General features: G+C 55.6%; 1 protein-coding gene and 1 long non-coding RNA gene across 2 annotated transcripts in view; one reads left to right on the top strand and one right to left on the bottom strand.

Moving 5' to 3' along the window:
• ZNF385A (zinc finger protein 385A) overlaps positions 1 to 17,268 on the bottom strand; it is a 24,321-nt gene extending 7,053 nt beyond the window's left edge. Inside the window, exons 1-4 of the mRNA XM_040487892.1 lie at positions 17,140 to 17,268; positions 10,346 to 10,482; positions 2,682 to 2,792; positions 908 to 1,070 (exon numbers count right to left, since the gene is read on the bottom strand). Coding sequence (XP_040343826.1) covers positions 908 to 1,070; positions 2,682 to 2,792; positions 10,346 to 10,482; positions 17,140 to 17,149 — 421 coding nt within the window. The 5' untranslated portion in view covers positions 17,150 to 17,268. The remainder of the gene's footprint in view (positions 1 to 907; positions 1,071 to 2,681; positions 2,793 to 10,345; positions 10,483 to 17,139) is intronic.
• The window catches only part of LOC121038442 (uncharacterized), a 16,259-nt gene continuing 8,240 nt past the window's right edge, over positions 11,911 to 19,929 (top strand). The window contains exons 1-2 of the long non-coding RNA XR_005794349.1: positions 11,911 to 12,703; positions 13,182 to 13,253. This is a non-coding gene — a long non-coding RNA (uncharacterized LOC121038442). The remainder of the gene's footprint in view (positions 12,704 to 13,181; positions 13,254 to 19,929) is intronic.

Genomic DNA, 19,929 nt, shown 5'->3' with positions numbered 1-19,929 from the left:
AAAAAAAAAAAAAAAAGTGACCAGGCTAAGAGCAGCCAGAGCACAATTAGAACTCAGCTCACCTGCCTGCCCTATCTGTGCATCCCTGAGGGACGTATGTATGTGTGTGTGTGTGTGTGTGTGTGCGCGCGTTGACAGTGGGATCCTGGTTCCCAAGCTGCTGATGTGGATGCCTGGTTCTCATTCTACTTGGGGTGGGGCCGAAAGGACAGGCAAGGATAAGGAGGAAATGGGGATGTTCAGTCTTTCTGGAGTTGATCATGACTGATATCTGATGTGGCAATCCCAGCATGAGGGGGGCTCATATCCTCCTGTCTTGATATTCCTTCCTTCCAATTTCTTGGCTGGGAGTAGGACTGAAGATGGCCACCAGCCATGAGGGAGAAAGTCTCAGAGTTGGTTTTTGTAAACCTGGGAAAGACCTCCAAAATCTTAAGGTCTCACTCCCAGGATGCAGACTGGGCCAGAGAGGTCAAAAGATCAACCAAGATCATCCGGGGTGTTGAGTGTCCTGAGCTCTCAGTCTCCCCAAGGGGAAGCCCAGTGGGCAGGCCCTCAGATATCCTGATTCCCTCCCTGTCCCTCTCCCCAAGATGAAGAGGCCTCTCCCTAGATTTGATGGTTCCCTTTTTCTTGAGGAAGTTTGCCAGGTGGCCTCACCCTAGCCCCTCTCTGAGTCACTGGGCGGTGGGGAGGACAGACAGTGGGGACTCTGTTGAGAGGAGCTGGGGCAGGAGTACGGGTGACAGGATGGAAATTTTGTATCACTGTGTTTGGCTCCAGGACTCACCTTGGGTAGGGGTGGGGGGGGTGTTGAGGAAGAGAGAGATGAAAGCAGAGAATTCTGGGAAGCGGGCAAAGAACAGAGACAAGAGCAGTTGAACAATGTTGGGGTATTCAGACACACCTGGACGGGGGGCTACGCCATCCCCATTTGGGGGGGTGCTGCCTGGGGGAGCTGGGTCTCCAGGTTCCCGGACGCCAGGCTCCCTGCCTCGGGTCTTGGCAGCCTCGATGCCTTTGACTCTTCGGGCGTGGCGATTACCCTTGTAGTGTGCCTCAGCCTGGCTCTTTAGGGATGAAAGAAAAAAAGGGAATCTGAGATCACCTTTCATCCGACCATGCTCCCCACAGAGTTCCTTCAGGTCCTCGGGGTGGTCTCAGGAGGCTGCAGTGGGATGTAAAGCCATGCCGAGGAGCCCTGGTTTTTCCTGGGGCTCAGACTAGCTTCTCAACCTTGAGTCGCTGGGAACCTGGATCCTCACCTAGCCCAGACTCCACCCTACCACCACACCCAGGGCCTGGCTGCTGACTCAGGCTTCTCACCTAGTTTTGGGTGAGGGAGGGTTACCCCAACCTATAATAGAATTCTAAATGGGAGGGGACCAGCAATCCAGCCAGCTAGCAGTCTCTTGGCCCCCTGGCCTTCTATGCGTGTGTCGTGTCTCCCGGCCTCTGGATCCAGGCTGCACTGCTTCTACACTCAGGCTAAGAGTCCCAAGAGCCCTGAGGCCTGGGCCCTACCCTGACTACTCCCCCCTGGTTCTCATTTTTCCTGAAGCCTCTGTGGACACCCTGGAGGACCCTGGCCCCAAGCCCAGCTCTGGAGATAGAGACAGCAGCAGAGACAGCTGTCAAAACAGAGCCACTTGGTGGGGGAGGGAAGTGGAGGGCTGCCTACTATTGGCCCCCTGCCCCTCTAGTCCTCCACCCTCCACCAGGGAGTGGAGCCAGGGTTGGGAGAGGGGATGCCTGGGGTTGAGGTAACCGAGAGGCCTAAAGCTGGGTTGGTCCTGGTTCCACCCCCACCCCCACGTGCACCTCCTGCCTAGAACATACAGTTCTGGAGCCACAAGGTCACCCAGACAGGGATAGAGTAGAAATAAAAAGTATGGATAGGTAGGGAAAGAAAACTGATACCCCAGGGGTGAGGCAGTGGTGTGCGGAGCCTGGCAGCATGGTTGGTGTGTGCGCGCGCGCGCGCGTGGACTGGGTAGAGAAACAGAACGTGCTTTATTTCCCCCTACTCAGCAGAATGAGGCTCTGCTGTTTTTCTCCAAAAGCTCTCAGAACCTGCACCCCACAAAGTCTCCTCTAGACCCACACAGAAGTCCCAAGGGAGCCTCACAAGGAAGACAGGACAGCTGGGAGGCGGGACACCTAGGTTCTACGTTTTGGGTGGCTTCTCTCCATGGAAAGTCCCCCACGGGAAAGGACAGACAGAGGAGGAAGCCAGGTTAGAGTGAAGTGGGTGGACCAGGGGAGGAGTTTAGCAGAGGCCCCGGAGGGCACAGGCTCTGCAGGGGAGTCAATGACCTAACTCAGCCCAGTGCCCAAGGACCAGTGGGCCAGAGGCCACTCTTGCACCCAGACATGATGGCCACCTGTGTTCTAGGAAATTCTGAGCCAGGGATGCCTCAGTCCCCAAGGGAGGGAAGGGTCAACCTGAGAGGACTGGCCGACTTCACGTTGAAATTACAGCCACCGCTTGTCCCTCTCAAGTGCCTTCCATCCGCCCCTGCCCCTCCTACAGTGTCCCCATTCCCTGCTCTTCCCGATATCCCCTTTATCTCTGCCCCTCACCCCCCCCCCCCCCCCGCCCCGAGCTCCTCTACCCTCTGCTCTCCCGAGATCTCCAGGCTACTGCTGCCCCACCCATTTGGAGCAGCAAGTCTTCTTACCTGCGAATTGAAGCGGATCTGACAGACATTACAGGAAATGATGGGCCGCTTGGTCTTGAGCAAGGGTCCCCCAAAAGTGTGGGAGAGCACAGCCTTCTGCACAGGGTCCATCTGCGGAGGCAGGCTGGGGTGAGCCAGGAACCCCAGCACAAGCTTATGTCCATCATCCCCCACATTGGTTGCAGCTGGGTTGAACCAAAGGGCTCAGAGCCTCGTCCCTATCCCTCAGTTTGCCTGAGGGTTCTGAGCCTCAGTCCCCTGATCCCCTCCAAGCCCAATCCTCACCCTACTAGAAGGGCCTTGAGAGACCAACTGGCCCAGTGCCCCCATCTGACAGAATAGAAGTGGTTGGCCCAAGGTCACACGACCAGTTAATAGCAAAACTGGTACTTGAACTTGGGCTGCTGTCTCAGTTCATCATACCATGAAGATCCAACTCTGCCTTTTTGATGTACAGCTCGGCCAACCCACCAAAGGCCCACTGATGGGAAGTCCCAAAGCACCCTAGATCCTATGGCCTTCAGCTGAGGCCTCTGAACTCTTTGGACCCACTCCGGGGCAAGATGTCTACCAAGCCAAGCGTTTGGTCCCAGGGGACAGACATTCCCAGCTTCCCATCTCTGGGTCCCAGGTTGCCCTAACATACTCCCTAGATCTCTTTAAGGCAGCAGGTCTAAAGGGAGTAAAAGAACTCAGGAGAGAGTACATGGCTGTAGTGAATAATGGGGGTTGGGGAGGGGGGCAGGACCTAAGAAGCTGGGCTGGCCTGAGGCAGTGGAGAGATCTTCTGAACTCTTCCTCCCTTGATCACAGGGCTTCTGGGGCAGAGCTGTGGGGCTGGGCGTGATTAGGAACAGTCTTGCCCCCACCCTGGGTCAGCAGATGTCTTTGCAGTCTCCTGCCAAGAGTTCACATGAGGAAGGGAGAGGATGGGAGTTTCTCTCTGAGGCCTTCAGCTATCAAGGGATGAAGCCAGGGGCCTAGAGGCATGAAAACTGCCTCCCTGCACAGTCCTCCTCCCTTCTGGCCCCCTAGGCAGCCTGGGAGAGGCGAGACTGGAATGCACCCGAGGCTGAAGAGGATTGGGTGATGGCTGGGACCTCTCATAAAAACAGAACGAAATTAGAACTGAAGCCTGGTCTTCCCGGTGGAAGGATCAAGTGAAAAATAGTTTCTGGGACCCGAGGGGTCCTTAGCTCCTCAGCTGCGGCCCTCCCCTATGCTCAGGTCTTCATGGTTCCCAGTAAGACACTGGTGAGAGACAGGCATGTGAAGCAGGGAGAAGGTGGCTGGAATCTGGAAAGTCCACAGATCCTGGCTCTCCCCAGTAGTCTCACTGGCTGGTTGGAAGGGGGCTTTAGCACCCCTGTGACATGGGCTGCCTCATTTGGTAGACGTAGAGGCGGGAGCCATGACCAAGTTCAGATGACTCGTCTGGCTGACAAGTGTCCATCTCTTGGCCTGCCCTTGGCTGGAAGCAGCCCCTTTCAGTAGCTCACTTTTCACCTCCTGGAAGCCCAGGTCCTATTCAAAGAAAAGCCAAACAGGGGAAGAAGGGGTGTGACTGCGGGTGTCTGGGCAGGCTGTGATCAATCTGTGCATGGGTGGAGTGTGAAGGAGTGTCATGTGCTGTGTGCACATCATTTATGTATCAACATTTCTGTGTCGGGGGCTTTGCCGATGCCATGAATGGTCAGGTTGTGCAATCTTCAGCTGTGTGTTCATCTGTGTGAATGTATGATGTGTTTGGCAGAAATAAAGACAGACCAAGTTGGAGACAGGCTTTAATCAGAAAGGGGAGACAGATGCCTGCTCTCAGCTCCCAGTCTCCAGGTGTCGGTCCTCCCTAGGCAGAGACACCCCCTCCCCCTGCCCCAGGGTTCTCCTCGCCCCTGGACTTCCTCATATGCCTCATATGCATATGCCTCATATGCATATGGTGGGGAATGGAATTCAGCCCAAACAGAAACCCAATCTAGGCCAGGAAACCTAAGTCGATGACAGCACTAGGGAGAGAGGAGTGGGATGGAGAGGGGACAGCAGAGGCCAGGGTTCTGTCTCTGCCCCACCCATCATCCCAGCCTGCTTCCCACAGTGCCCTGAGGACGACCTGTGGGCTGACCATGCCTACATACATCCCAGGAGAATGGTCCCTGCCCCACCTGGGTCCCTCTTCCAGAGTGAAAGCCTTTTCTCTTGCATACACTCCTCCTCAGGTTTAAGTCCATAAACACCAACCAGGGGTTGGGGAGTGGTGAGAAAGAGGGTATCAACCCAGTGCGCCATGGGTCCTTCCCACCCTCTCCTCCAGGAACTGAGGAGACACCAGGCTGAAGGTGAGGGCTCCTGGGCCCAATCCCTGTGCAGGTGGAACGTGAGCCACTGAAGTGCCGCTCCAGGCCAAGGTCAAGAGGCCCTGGTGACCTAGATGAGGGCTCTCTGGGGAGGGGTGGAGGCCAACATCTCCCACAGCCCATCCCACTCCAGAGCCCCTACCCTGGGATTTTGGCCTAGACACTGCCTGGAAAGGGCCACAAAACATTCCTCTCCCACCTGCCCTCCAACAGCAGACGTGAAGGGGAATCGCTCCCTAAAGCTGGGGCAAAATGAATCAGGAAGGGCAAGGGGGAGGGAAGGGAGGAAACCAGATCAGGAACAGGAGAGGGGGCCATGATTATATTTCCTTCCATTGCCCTTTATCTGATGGAAACCGCTGCCCCATGTTTGACCACCCCACTTCCCCATCCTCCCCCCCCACCCCCAAATAAAGGTGAAAAGAGAAGGAGGGTGCAATCTCGGGGATGGGAAGACCAGAGGGACAGGAAGGATTGAAATAGGAAAGAGAGTGAGCTAGGGGGTGTCTAAAGAGCAGGTGGAAGCTGGTGGGGGAGGGATGCTGGGAAAAGGAAAGATGCCGGGATGGGATAAGAAGGATCTAAGCGGCGTGGTAATTTGAGGGTACATGTAAGACCTGATGGGAAGTCTGAAGATTTGGGGGACTCCAAGGATCTGAGAAGCAGAGGTGGGGGTATCCAGTATGGTGGCAATAGTCTGGGGGGGCCAGCTGGGATCCAGAGATTGGCAGGGACCGCGCCAGTTATGGGGGATGGGCCAAATAACCCGAGGACCGGGCGAAAGGAGAGGTAGCCCGCCCGCCAGGGGCGGGCGGGGATAGGGTGGGGGGGCGCTGCGGCAGCGGCGGGAGCCAGGGAGAGAGGAGGGGCCGGGTGGCTTACCCTGCGGGACCCCGGGGGCCGCGACTCCATGGCCCGGGGTGGCGGACCCGGGCGGGGCACCCGAGCCTGGCCGGGCCGGGCAGGCCGGGGACGCGGCGCTCGTTGCCCGGGTGGCTCGGGGCTGTGCGGCCGGGCCGGCCCGAGAAGGGGAGGCGGTGCCGGCCGGGACCGGAGCCCGCCCCGGAGGCGGGGCCGAGGGCGGGCCGCGGACGGGGGCGGGGCTAGGGAGCCTGAGCAGGAGGAAGGGGGGCTAGGGTGAAAAGAGGGGAGGAGAGGGTGTCCGTATCCGGATACTCGTTCCAGGGTGGTAGACCTTGTCCTGGTGAGGGGCTGCTCGGTCCGGCGATCGGGCATTGACCAGGTGACCTCGGCTTCCTCCACTGAGGATCCTTGCTGGGTTCCTTGTCCCCACCAACCCTAATGGACGGCTCTATTTCTCTAGCTCGGACATTTCTCCTTTCTTCCATCCCTTCCACCCTGGCCCTCGCTCCCTTGTTGACAACCCCTTTTCCGAGCCCCCAGACTCGTGTTCCCTCTGCACACGGCCCCTGTGCCCTTTTTACATGTCACTTCCCTTACTAGGGATGGGAAATGGAGCCCAGGTACCTAGGTGTCAGGCACTGCTCTCTCAGTGATTCCTCTGAAAGGTGGAGCTGGGAGGCGCCCAGAGCAGAAGCGACCTCATACTGGGGACAACGTCCCTAACCTCTTCTTCCTATCTCCTCCCCTCGCCCGCCACCTGCTGGACAGCTAGGGTCCCAAAGAGCTTATGTTTCGTGCACTTGCTGCCCTCTGGCGGTCAAGTAGGAGCAGCACTGGGGGCTCAGGGGCAGGAGGGCAGAGCCGCTCCCTCCCCCAGACACCTCCTCATCCTCTCCGAATAGGTCTTAGGATTCCCGCTCTATCATCTCTGGTTCTCACCCTCTCCCATTCCGTCTAGGACAGAGAGATGAGTGAAGCAGCGGACTGACTGTAGAGAGAGGCTGTCTTTGGGAGACAATGAGAGACGTCCAAGGGCAGAGGAAAGCATAATACAGGGAAGGGTCTAAGGGGTAGGAACTGCCCCAGGAGGAGAGAGATCTGGAGGTATTGTATTAGTCCAGAATCCATTAGCCATGAATAATACCACCACCACCACCACCACCACCACCTAATGTTGACTGAGCCCTTGGAATGTGCCAGCCTCTGTACTGAGCTCTTCACATGGATTATCTAATTTAATCTTCACAACCACTATTCAGAATAAGTACTATTATTATCTTCATTTTATAGACGAGGGAACTGAGGTTTAGAGAGGTTAAATAATTTGCCCAAGGTCATAAGCTAGTAAGTGGCTGAACTGGGATTTGAATTTAAACCTGGGCAGCCTGACTCCAAAGCCATGTACTTAACTGCTGCACAGTACTGCCAAAGGTCTGTCTGCAGCTTTTCTGCAGTCCTCACTCCCCTGCAGAATTTGACACTATTGATGCAGCCCGCCACACTCTCTCCCTTGGCTTCTCCAACTCTACAGGCACCAGGCTGCATCCCTACCCCCCTCCAGTGGCTCCCCCACATCCTTTGCTGGAGCCTCCTCCTATTCCTACTACCTAATTCTGCTTATTCCAAAAGGCTGAGTCTTGGCCTTTCTCTCTCTGGTCCTCTCTTAAATAAAAATAATAGCAATGACATAATAATAATCATAGCCGCCAGCACCAGACATCCACTTTGTGCTAGCTATTCTGATTATGTAATACAATTCTCGCAACAGCCTTGTGAGTCGGTACTATTACTATCTGGTAAAATTCGGGTTTAGAGTAGTGAAGCCATTTGCCTAAGGTCACACAGCCAGTGCTCTCGGAATGTCAGTTCAAATCCTGCCAGTCAGATGCCAGAGCTGGTGCTGCTCAACACCCTGCCGCACTCTCCGAGCTTAGCAGGGCTCATGGCTTTAAATAGCTAGTCCTCACTAGAGGCAGTCGAGCCATGAACCCTGGGGGAGTGAGAAACCCTGAACTACCCACGCGAATTGCCTGGCTTTGTGACCTTGGGCAAGTCACTTAACCTCTCTAGGTCTGTGTTTCCTCATCTATAAAATGGGGGAAATGATGAGAGACCGAAGGGCAAAGCGTCAATGAGGTGTGTAGATGGGGGAAGTATTCCCAGCACCTCCTGCTCCAGTCGAACTGAATCAATTGGACCCCCTCAAGTGCTCTTTTCTAGCTCTTATTCATGCTATTTGCTTCAGTCTGGAATGTTCTCTAAGGCCCCTTTTAAAATCCTACTAATAATTCTTCAAAGCCCAAATCCTATGTCACCTGCTCCGGGCTGAATCCCTTTTTCCTCTGTTCTCCTTTTCCTGCTCAGCTCTGGTTGGTCCCTTAGGCACCACCTCATTCAGCAAGTCTTTCCTGACACCCCTTTGGACTCCCATACAAGCTAAATGCCTCTGACGCAGCTCTTTTCACCCTACAGGGTAACTGTTAACTTGTTATCTTTCCTACTAAACATGAGCTCCCCAGGAGCACAGGCTGAGTCCTGTGTCCCCGACACCTGGTACAGTGCCCAGCACATAGTAGGTGCTCAAAAATTTTTTTTGTTCACTTGAACCGTCATTGGTTTCTCTGTCACAATATTTATAACTCTGCCTCTGTTTTGCGTTCTAGATTGCTGCATACATTTCTATATTTCTCCCCTGAATAGAAGCTCCTTCCAGACTGGACCGTATCAGCAGCAGTGCCCGGGGGGCTCAGTCGGTTAAGCATCGGATTCTTGGTTTCAGCTCAGCTCATGATCTCGCAGGTTCGTGAATTTGAGCCCCGCATCGGGCTCTCCAGCTGTGAGCACGGAGCCCACTTGGGATCCTCTATTCCCCTCTGTCTCTGCCCCTCCTCTGCTTGTGCTCTCTCTCTCTCTCTCTCTCTCTCAAAAGTAAACATTAAAAAAAAAACAAAAAACAAAACCCACAAACTCTTAAAATTGAACCGTATTGTGTTTACCCTCACGTCTCTATTTTATCTAAAACAGTGCCTTGCTTATAGTCAGTACTCCATTTTCTCATCTGTAAAATGGATTAAACAATAGCTACCCTATAGGGTTGCTATAAAGACTAAGATATGAAGGATACTTTGTAAACTCCAGAGTGTAGTGCAGATGTTGGTTTGGATTCTTTGGGAGGAGTTTGGAGGAAGCAGCTGTGGTATAAAGAGAACTCCATTTGGAGTCAGATGCCACGGGTTCAAATCATACCTTAGGCACATACTATGTCAACGTAGATAAGTTACTAATCCCTCCCGAGCGAAACAGGAATAACAACGTCTACTTTGTTGGGTTGAGGTGAAGACGAAATGAGATCAGGTATAGAAACATCTATGGCAGTGCCTGCTGCATGGTTGATACTCAGTACACGTTTGCAGCTGAATATGGTTTGATGGTGGGTTATTTGCGTGGACTGAAGCCGACTTCCCCTGAACCTTTAGCTCTAGCCCACTTTCTAGGACCCAAATTCCAACTGCCTGCTGGACGTTTTTGGCTCAATGTCCCACTGGTTCACCAACTCGCCATGTCCTAAAGTGAGCTTCACAGCTTCACCCCAGACCAGCTTCTTCCTCTAAACCCCTGCCTCTGTCGAGGTGACTTCTCCCTCCTAGCCACAGATGTTTGAATCTTGGAGTCGGCCTTGACTCATCCTCTCTCTTCTCCCCTACCCCCAAATATCAGTTGGTCACCATGGCCTAGGAATATTTCCTTGGAAACAAACCCCTTGCCTTTCCCCCTTCCTATATACTCACACTGCCACTACCACTGGCCCGGTGTGGCCTTCCAGGCTCCCTTCCAGGCCTTTCAGGCCCACCTTGGTGGGACAGCCTCCTCCAGCCTCTGCTCCCTTTCATCCAGCTGTCCCAATCACCTTCCTCAAACACTGCTCTGACAAAGTCATTTTGCTGCTTAACAATGGATAATGGCTCCCTATTTCATACTGTATTAAATCTAGACAACTTTGCCAGGCCTCTAAGCCCTACCCCACTGATCCTCCCCACCCAACTGTGGGTTCCAGAGAGCTAGAATTTACAAACAGGCAGGCTTGTGACCCTGCTTATCCCTTCCTTCTGGATTCGGCACCTGTCACCCCTCCCACCTCCCTGCAGTCACTATCACCCATCTGGGTCTCACTGCTTCTCTAGATGGTGGACTCAGTGAGATGATTCATATATAAAACATGTAGCACAGGGTCTGGCTCAACAAATAGGAGCTATTATTGTTATTGTTGCTAATAGTATACCAGATAGCCAACAACGCTCGTAACTGACTAGAGACTAGAAGTCCGGGGAGATGGGGTCCTAAGGAAAGATAAGGAAGTAGATAGGAGAAGCAGGGAGGGGTGAGTCAGAGTGAAGGGAGGAGCTGGGGTCTCAGGAGGGTAAGGTGGGCAGGCAGGCTGCTACTCACAGTGTTGTAGTTGCCGAAGAGGCCCAGGGTGGGGGCTGGCTCCAGTGGGAAGGGCAGGATCTGCTTGAGGTCCAGTGGGGGCTGCATGATGGGGGGCTGCCGAAGCAGAGGGAGGGGCCCTGCCCGGCTCAGGCTGCCTGAAGGGCAGAGAAAACATTACGTGGGGCAGGAAGATTGAAGCTTGGGAGCCCCACCCAAACCTGTCTGTCCCACTCCCCGGCTGGGGCCCCCACACTCAGAAGTGTGACCCCCATGCGCACACACACTTCCCCTGCTTGCTAGCTCCGGAGCAATGGAGCACGGTGCCCTGTGGGCCCAGGGGAGAGTGCAGACCAGCCCTTCCCTTCTGGGTGGTTTTCACTTCCCCCTTCTCCAGCCTCCCTCCCCCAAGACCTTTAGGCATTTTACAAACCCAGGAAGAGGACAGACCTTCTCTGCTGGATCAGCAGGACTCAGGGAGCCCCACGGCTCTGGCCACTCCCTTCTTCTGGTTTTGTTTTTCCCCAAGGAATCCCAAAGGCGAGGTCTCACCCCAGGGGGGACAGGGTCAGGTGGGTGATTCCTCCCACTGCCCAGAGGGGAATGTTGAGGTCTCGATTTGGAAGAGGGCCGCTGAGTCTCTCTGGCTGCCCAAAGAACTGTGATCTGTCCTGGCCGTTCTTAGTTAATTGTTGACATCTCTGGGGGTAGGTGATAAGTGAGTGGCGTTTGCCCTGGGAGGTGGACTGCCTGGGCCCATTCTCAGAGCCCCTTCTCCCAACCTTCCTGTCTCCCCCCAAACCCCCTTGTCTCCCTGAGAGTGTTCAGCTCCAGCACCGCAGGAGGAACCGCCACCCGGGCCTCTGGAAGGGGAATGCCTGGGTCTGACCCCAAGGGGAAATGAAAGTCCAGGCCAGCCACTCCACTACCCACCCTCCCCTGAAACTTTTTCTCCTCCCCTCAGAGCCATGGGAGGAACCTTGCCAGGCTCCAGTGGGAGGAGGCCAAAGGCCCTGAGGACCCCTCTGGGCTTCCGCCAGCCCAGCTCCCTCCTGTGACCTCGCTGTCCACCAGTCAGGGAATCCTGGCTGCCCTTCCCTGCTCTAACAACCCCCTGCCAGCAACAGGGGTTCCCAGGAACAAAGGCAAAGCCAGGAGGCTGCAAGTTTGGCCCCGTCCTCCCTTGACCTTACTGGGGCAGAGGCTACCCCAGGATCCTTCCCTGCTCCCTCCACAGAGACTGCCCCTTTGCATACCTTCAGTTTCTGGTGCCTGCTGCCCCCAGGCAGTGGCCTGGCCCCGGCCCCCCAGGGGCCTGGGCCTGACAGCGTCCCCTTCCCTTGGTTCTGCCCCCTGCCCCCTCCCTTGCCAGCCCCCTCCCCCCCAAGTCCAGTCAGTAGAATCAGCCAATCAGAGTCCTGGAAAAGTGGGGCAGAGGGGAGGGCGGGGGAGCAGGGATTAGGGAATCGGAGGCGAGAGGGAGGGGGTGGGGAGGGCTCAGGCACAGCTGGGGGCAGGGAGCTGGTCCAGAAAGGTCTGGAGGGGTCTGGCTCTTCTGCCAGGGTGGGTGGCCAGGGTCCCTGAGGTCAAGCTTGGGCTCTAGAGGGCTAAGGGTTTGAAGGAAAGGGCAGGATGCTTGGCTTTGGCTCTTGGGCAGCTGGAGGTCTGTACACCCTGTGTCCATTCCCTCCTCTGCCATCTCAGAGTTAAGATGGGGTAGGGGGAGAGCAGAGAGAGAGAGAGAGAGAGAGAGAGAGAGAAGAGACAGACAAAAGTGAGTGAGAGAGAATGGGGAAAAAATGACAGAAGCCGGAGTAAGTGATTGAGAAAAGGGACAGAGATACTGAGAGAGAAAAGAATAGTGAACAATGGAGAGATGGAAGACAGTGAAATGAGAGAGAAAAAAAGAGACTGCAGAAAAGCTGGACACAGGGCTAGACCCCAGGGTGGAAAGACTGACAGAGAGCAGAGAGCAAGGAAGGGAGCGAGAAGAGAGGGACAGATGGTCTGAGGGGCAGTTTGACCACCTCCCCTTCCTGGTCTGTCCCCTCAGGGCTCCTCCCCCCCTGCACAACACCCCCCCTCCACCCCAAGCCTGGCACACCAGACCAGGGCAGCCTTAACGAGCCCCGGGCAGCATCAGGAATGGTGAGAGAAACCTGAGCGCTCCCAGAGTCCCCGGCACCCAGCACCCACCCCTAGCAGCTGGTTTGGGGCTGGCACTTGCCCTGCCCCAGAGCAGCCCAGCTCCTTGACCCTTTTCCCAGCTCTAGATTCTCTTAAGCCCCCATTCCCTCAGGCCCCCATCTCAGAAGAGACAGATGAGTTCTGGAAAAGGGAATAGAAGAAAATACGTATTGTGGAGCCGCTATGTGCCAGGTAATGAGTTCTGAGTATTATCACATTTAATCTCTGAGGCAGCTATGATTCTATGGGGGTAGCTGATACTATTTTTCCCACTTGACGTGCGAGGAAACTGAGGCTCAGAGGAGTTAAAAACTTTGGCTCATGTCACATAGCCTGTAAGTATCAGAGCTGGGAGCTAAATCAAGATCTGCTGCAAATTCTTTCACTGCTACATAACCCCCGAGGACTCTAGTGTCACTCAGAAGGGATGGAGGTCCCAGCACAGACTTCCATCTTGTTCAAGGAGAGGAAGGTCCCTGCACCTTCCTGGGGTTGGAGGAAAACAAACAGCAGTGATTCAGTGCCCTATGGCCAGCAACTCCTCTCCTCCAGGACAAGAACCCAGGAGGGAAAAGGGTGGGGAGGAAGGGGGAGGGAGGATGGAGTGAGGCAAGGAAGCAAGGTGGGTAACTGGACATTCGTGTGTCTCCCCATTTTTGGGTCTACTGAGCTATGAGACGAGGAGAGGGGCAGATGGCAGCTCACGGGCCGAGTGGGCAGAAGCAGAGCTCTCTCGTTTCAGGTAAGCCCAAGCCTCAGTCCCCTCTCCCTTTTTCTGACAATACTAATAGTTGCCACTTGTTTTTTTAACGTTTATTTTTGAGAGACAGAGAGAGACAGAGTGTGAGCGGGGGAGGGGCGGAGAGAGGGGGAGACACAGAATTCGAAGCAGGTTCCAGGCTCTGAGCTGTCAGCACAGAGCCCATGAACCGCGAGATTATGACCTGAGCCAAAGTCGGACGCTTACCCGACTGAGCCACCCGGGCGCTCCATAATAGTTGCCACTTTTTGAAGGCTCTTTACGTGCCAGTCACTGGACATACACCGTCTCCCTGAGGTTGTCTCCACTGCTCAGAAGCTGGGGAACTAGCTCATTTGGCAAATGAGAACAATAGTACTGCCTCAAGGAGTTGTTGAGAGGATTGAATCTATGTAAATTGCTGGCATGCCACAAAGGGAGCTAAATAAATGTTTGTTAAATGAATGAGTCCTCATCTTATCAATGAGGACAATCAGCTTTGAGAGGGGGAATTACTTGACCAAGGTCACACAGCTAGTGAGGGATGTGAACCTGTCTGTCTGGCCCCAGAGACAGGGTTTTCAAGCACTACACTTTTGTAGGTAGACTAGGGATGGGGTATTGGAGGGAAAGGCAGGTACATAGTAAGGTCTGGGGAAGCAGGAAATCCAGGGCTTCTGACATCTGACTAGGTGAGGTCTTCGGGCAGGTTTGGGGGGGTAGGATATCGAACTGGAGTGCGTGCGTGCGTGTGTGTGTGTGTGTGTGTGTACACATGCATGCACGTGTTCTTGCATGGCACACAAGTCAGGCAGGGCAGGGAGGAGCTGGGGCCTGGCTGGGGCAGGCCACTCCAGAGGGAAGCTCATTAGAGTAATTACCTCCAGCAGATACAGCCCCACCCAGCTCTGTGGGGGAATTGCCAAATGCTTTATTAAAGACAGTTCCCAATGCACTTTAGAGGGGATGAACTCTCAGACCCTTGGGTGGATGTCCATCTGTCTCTTTCTAGGTCCTACCTAGCCCTAGGCCCTTTGATCCCACTCACACCGAGCCACAACCAAGCCACATCCAACTCCTTCCATCCCGCTGAAATCTGGTCTTTTTCTTCCTCCCTTTCCCAGAAATTTTGGCCAGGTCAGAGTCTCAGCCCCTTGGCTGTCTTAGGTCAGGTCTGGGGCCTCGAGCCCTTGTAGTAGAGAAGGGGAGTGTCTGCCTTGAGCTAGCTCAGGGAGGGGTCCTGTCTGGTAAGAACAGGGGCCAGGAGAGGTGTTAGGGCTGTGGGTTAGTGCTGGTCTTGGAGGTTGGGCCAGGATGAGAGTGAGACGAGATATATGGTTGGCGTTAGGGTTGCAAGTTGTATTAGGGCCCTAACCCCAGGTGGTGAAAAGCCTGGATCAGCACTGGGTTAAGATGGGGGAATTAGACTCTGGAGCCAAGGGAGGAACTGGATTGGAGACTGGACCGGGATCTCATCTCTAATCCATCTCTTTTTCTCTTCAGGCCTTTTGGCCTCTTCTCCCTCCCCAGCAGTGCCTGAAACTGGGGAATGAGGGGAGAGCCTTGAATTCCTGCGTCCTGGGTTCTTGACCAAATCCCATGTTTCTGTTCCTTTCTGCCTTGACTTCCCTCATCTGGACAGGAGGCAGGTTGAGGGCTGGAAAGGCTTTGAAGTCAAAGATTAAAGGAACAAGGGGATGATTATGAACAACTACTTAAAACATCATCCTTAATAACCCCAGGGTGGATGTAGGCGGGGGCGGGGCCTAAAGGGAGGAGGTGGCCAGGAAGGGAAGAGAGGGAAGATCCCTGGGAAATCTTCCCAACCTGACAGGACAGGGCCTTCTTGGATGCCCCCTCTCCCCATGGGACCCAGTTGGAGAGGACAGTAAGAAAGGCCCAGAACAAGGAACGGAGCCCAGAACCACCATCTGCTTAAACCTGGGCCCACAGTCTAGATCTTAAGCAGGTAGGCCGGGCCCCACCTGCTGGTCAGGGCCACCACGTACATGGACTCAATGGGCCTCAGTATTTGGAAGCTGAGAGCCTACAATGGCATGGCCCGGGGTGGGTGGGTGGGGGGAGGGGGGTGGGCAAGGCCTGAGCCCTGGCTGGCAGTTTCCTCCCTCTCTCCTTTCCTCACAGAGGGCTAACATGCGTGTGGGCCAGCAGGCTTCCCGCCCCTCTGTAGGTGGGCACAAGGAGGGAGTTAACTACAGTGTCCTGTCCCACATCGGGCAGATGTGGTGGGGGTCCAGTTGGCAGACCCAGGCATTTTTCCTGTGGTGGGGTCTTGGTCAGGCTTGAGCAGGTCTCGGAGGTCGTCTTTAGAGCCCACTGACCAGGGCAAGTGTGGCTCACACTGGTTTATTCCGGAAAAGCACGATGCTCCCTCTGGGGCCCGTGCCCAGGGTGGAGCCTGCGTCCAGGGTGGGGCCAACATGCAGGGATTGCACACATTGGAAGAATGTGGGGCCTGTGCTTTGGGGACCTGAGTCCCAGATGTGATGGTGAGGGTCACTTTAGGCTGGGGATAGTCTTCATAGTTGGGTGGGGAGTCTCTTCTTTGCTGGAGATACTCATGGGAAGGAGGCAGGCACCAGTCATTCACGCCTCTGTTCCCTCATTCACTGAATAGGTATAGTGGAGTGTTAGGTGGAGCGGGCAGACGTAACATGGTGAAGGAGTGAGGAGGTACAGGAGGAGGAGAGAAAGAGAGAGAGGAAGGAGGGCAGAAGGGGAGAAAGACCACTAGTGGGAAGTTAACAGGGATCAGACGAAAGAAGGGAAGCCAAAGAGCAAACTGCAGAGGGACCCAGCAAAGGCCGGGCAAGCCCTCCATTGGGAGGCAGGGAGACCACAGGTGTCTGGGCCCGGTTGTGGGGGGGCATCTCCCATCATAAACAGGACCCAGGAACCGGCCCAACCAGGGCAGAGGTCAGAGGTCAGAGGACACAGCAGGCCAGCCTACTATTGTGGAGGCAGGGGCCTGGAGCCCCTGGAGCTGAGGAGGAGTCCAGACGCACAGCTAGTCCCTCTCCTCCCCCACCCAGGGGCTCCCTGGCGATGTAGGTCATGAGGATGGGGTGGCTGTGGCTGAAGGGTTGTCAGAGTCCCGCGGGGGCTCCCCTCCCCCATCCTTACTCTCTCCATTGCCCCTTGTCTCCTGGCGCCCCTGGCCCAAGGCAGGGGTGGGGGTGGGGGAAGAAGGAAGAAGAAGGAAGCTGGGAAGGAAGGGCCCAGGCAGCCAGAGCAAGGAGAGAGCGGGGCAGGTCCCGGCGTGTTGGGGCAGGATGGCTGCGGAGACAGGATCCGAGCCGCAGGGGCCCCGGGAAGGACAGTTTCCCACCCCTGCTTCTACCCAACCCCCTTATCTCCAGCCCTCAGGTTCCCACCTCCCACCACACACACCTCGAAGCTACACCCACCATCTTCTCCCCGCCCGCCCCCCACTTCCTCCTTTCCCTCTTATCCTGGGCCCAGAAGGATGTCGGAGTGTCTGAGCTAAGGGTGGGGGAGGGAGAGTGTGTGCGGGGACGGGTTAGAACCTTTCCCTCAACTCCACTAGGCCAGGACCAGCCCTCTCCCCCAGCCTCTCGTAGACCGTCATATAATATTCATGAGCCTCATGAATACGCAATATCCTCATTATGGGGCGGGGGTCTCACTCGGCTCTGCTCTCTCCTTCACCACTCCCTAAATTACCCGGGGAGACGGCAGCGTGGGGAAGAGGGGAAGAGGGGACCCCCAGATGTGGAGCCAGATGAAGGGGGAGGGGGAGCCGGTCGCTGACGGGCGGCCGCAGTCACCGCGGTGCCGGGAGGTTGGGGGGGTGACCTACTGAGAGGGACCCAGGAGCCCGGAGCCCAGAGCCGCAGAGCCCACTCACCGAGGATCATGCTGGGGACCCAGGCGCCCGGGGTTCCGCGTCGCTCTGTCCCGGGGGCCGTTCTGGCCGGGCTGGGGGTACAGGGGGAGGAGTCGGGGGAGGAGCAGAGGCCGGCCCAGGCGGAGCGGGGGCGGAGCCCGCAGCAGGTGAAGACGGGAGGAGGGGGAACCCGGGCACCCTGGGCTCCATGAGGGGGCGTCTTGACGGTTCCTCGCCCCTTCCTCTCCTACTGGCTGCCCCTGGGTCTCCTGGATTTACCGTGTCGCTGCAGCCAGGGCCGGGGGAACAAGACATCTACAAGACGGTGTGAGGTGACGGAGGAAGCTGGGAACTAAGATGCCTGGGTTCCTGGGAAGGGCTGAGTCTGAGGGCAGGAAGTCTGGTCGTGGGCTGATATAGGGTGGGGGATGCCTCAGTCCTCTGGGGAGGGATGGAGCCTGGGATGGGTGTGACACCTGGGTCCTCTCCGGAGTGACAGGCTGGGCAGGGTCGGGGTGGGGGGAGTGCAGAGAATGTTAAGGTCCTTTGTTTCTTTGACTTTGGAGCAGGATGCCTGGGGGCTGGGTTTCAGGGATGAAATGTGGGGCTGAAGATGGGTCCCAGGTTGATCTCTGGCTGGGGTTCAAATGCCTAGGTCCTCAGGGAAGGTCTGCATGAAGAGAGTTGCAATCAATGCAAAGAGGTGGAAAAAGAAGCTTGCCACCGAGATGATTTATTAGGGCAATCAGAAGATGATAGAGGATCCAGAATTGAGACTCAACCCTGTAGAGAGGACTTGAATTGGGGTGGGGATGGGAGCACCCATCAGGCATCAGGGTCTGAACCCAGGGCATTCACCAAGGTGAGTGTGGATTGTAGAGGACTAGTGTGTGTGGTGAGGTGGAGGGGAGGATGGAGAATAGGGACGAATGTATGGGCTGGGGAGTGTCGGGGGGGGGGGTACAGGACACTGGATGTATTTTAAGGACCAACAGGGGACTCGATTAGAGGTGGGCAACTGGGACCCCAGCATGAGGCTGGAGTCTGGGAGTCTGTGAAGTGTCTGGAGAAGATGCAGCTGCCACAGCCTGGACCTGTCTGTACCTGCCCCTAGAGGGAGGGCGGCAGGAGGACTTCCCAGAATGCCACACGGCCAGCTTCAGGCCAGCCCCCCGCGCCAGAGGGAAAGGAGGTGTAACTGGGAAGTAGAACGCTTGGGATATAAGGAGGGTGGAGGCAGGGAGGAAGAGGTTGGTAGAAGGGTGTTGAGACTGGAGTCTTGGAACAGTCAGGGAAGGGGACTGGGGACTGGCATTCCTGAGTTCAGCAGGGAAGTTGGGACTAGATGGCTAATTAAGGTACAAGAACTTCAGATTCCTGATTCTGAGCTTCAGCAGTCTCTTGCCTTTACCCCACTGATCTGGTTTGACAGAAAGATGTTCCAGCTCAAGGGCAAGAGAATGCTGGGGATTCCAATGCCTTGGTCTTGTTCTGATCCAGAGGCCCAGAGATTTCAGGGGACGGTGGCCTTGCTGCCCAACTGTGGCCTTGGGGGAGAATGTAGGGTCTCTGAGCCAATCAGAGGAGGTCTTGTTACTCCAGCTCCAACCTGCCACCATGTTGTTCAACTCTAGTGTCACAAAGGCTGCTTCTCCCCAGGCCCTGTTACCTAGCCTCCCCCCACCCCACCCCTCACACCTTTCCTTTTCTCTTCCCATTCTTTCTCCTCCTTGGTGAGCTCAGAAAAAAACAGAGTCAGCATCAGGTGTGGTTGATTGGTGATACAGACCCCTTTGCCCTCTGATTTGTCCACCATCCCACGCTGTCTCCAGGGACTCTGAGTTAGGGAGGTCACAGAAGAGACCTCTCAGAAGAGGGGTTGCTTAGCTTACCAAGGTGAGGCAGCTGGCTGGAGGGCGGGGTGACCTTGCAGGCAGCTGGGGGTGGGGGCAGTGTGTGGGGTGAATTCATTATTGATGAGCCCTGCACCCCGGGCTACTAATGAGCCCAGGCCGGTTGCTCTAATTGATGTCAAGAAACTTGAGACCCCCAGATCAGCTTCCCGCCTGCCAGCTGCCTCTCCTGAGTCCCCTCCCCCTCCCTGTACCCCCAGCTGCTGTTCCTTTTCCAGGGCCTCCTTTCCATCGACACACAAACAGATAAGGATAGGGCTCAGGCCTCCTAGCCCCCTACCCTCATGTCCCTCTGGATCACTCAAGTCTCAGGATGAGAGGCAGACATTCTCTGGAAGGGCTGGGAGCTTTGGAAGGGAAACAGACCAGAGCCTGAGAATTACAGTTCAGGGACAGAAAGCCTGGTGCTAGATTACAACTGCGGCATTTCTGAGCCCAAGGAATTCCTTCCTTATGTTGTGCACCCTCACGAGAGACCTTGTCACTCTCTGAGACTCAAAGGTACAGGCACTACACAGACACACCCATGACCCAGCTGAGTGGTCACAGTGCACTTCCCCTCCTCGTTTCCTCCTGCTGATGGTGTAAGAAATCTCAGATCTGCCCCCTGGAATTTGGAGGATGCCAATCCCAGCCCTCCGCCAAGAAGGGGAGTATGAGGTTTCCTTCCTTGAGAATTCCCAGTGTCTTGTTATGCTTCAGCTGCAATCCTTGGAAATACTGGGTAGCTCTTGGCCTCACTAGGTCTCTTCCTCCTTATCAGTCCCTCTTCATTTATGGGTTCTGGGAAGAAGTTCTAGGGTACAGAATTATCAAGAAGTCACGGATTGGAGTGTGCAGCAGCCTTGGTCTCCCAGGAGAGATATTTTTAAGGTGACGTAGGTACTGCTAGGCAGGA

Source organism: Herpailurus yagouaroundi, unplaced genomic scaffold, assembly GCF_014898765.1.
Source record: "Herpailurus yagouaroundi ecotype Mexico unplaced genomic scaffold, PumYag 166, whole genome shotgun sequence".
In the NCBI taxonomy this organism is placed as follows: Eukaryota; Metazoa; Chordata; class Mammalia; order Carnivora; family Felidae; genus Herpailurus; species Herpailurus yagouaroundi.
This window is presented reverse-complemented; position numbering and strand designations above follow the sequence as displayed.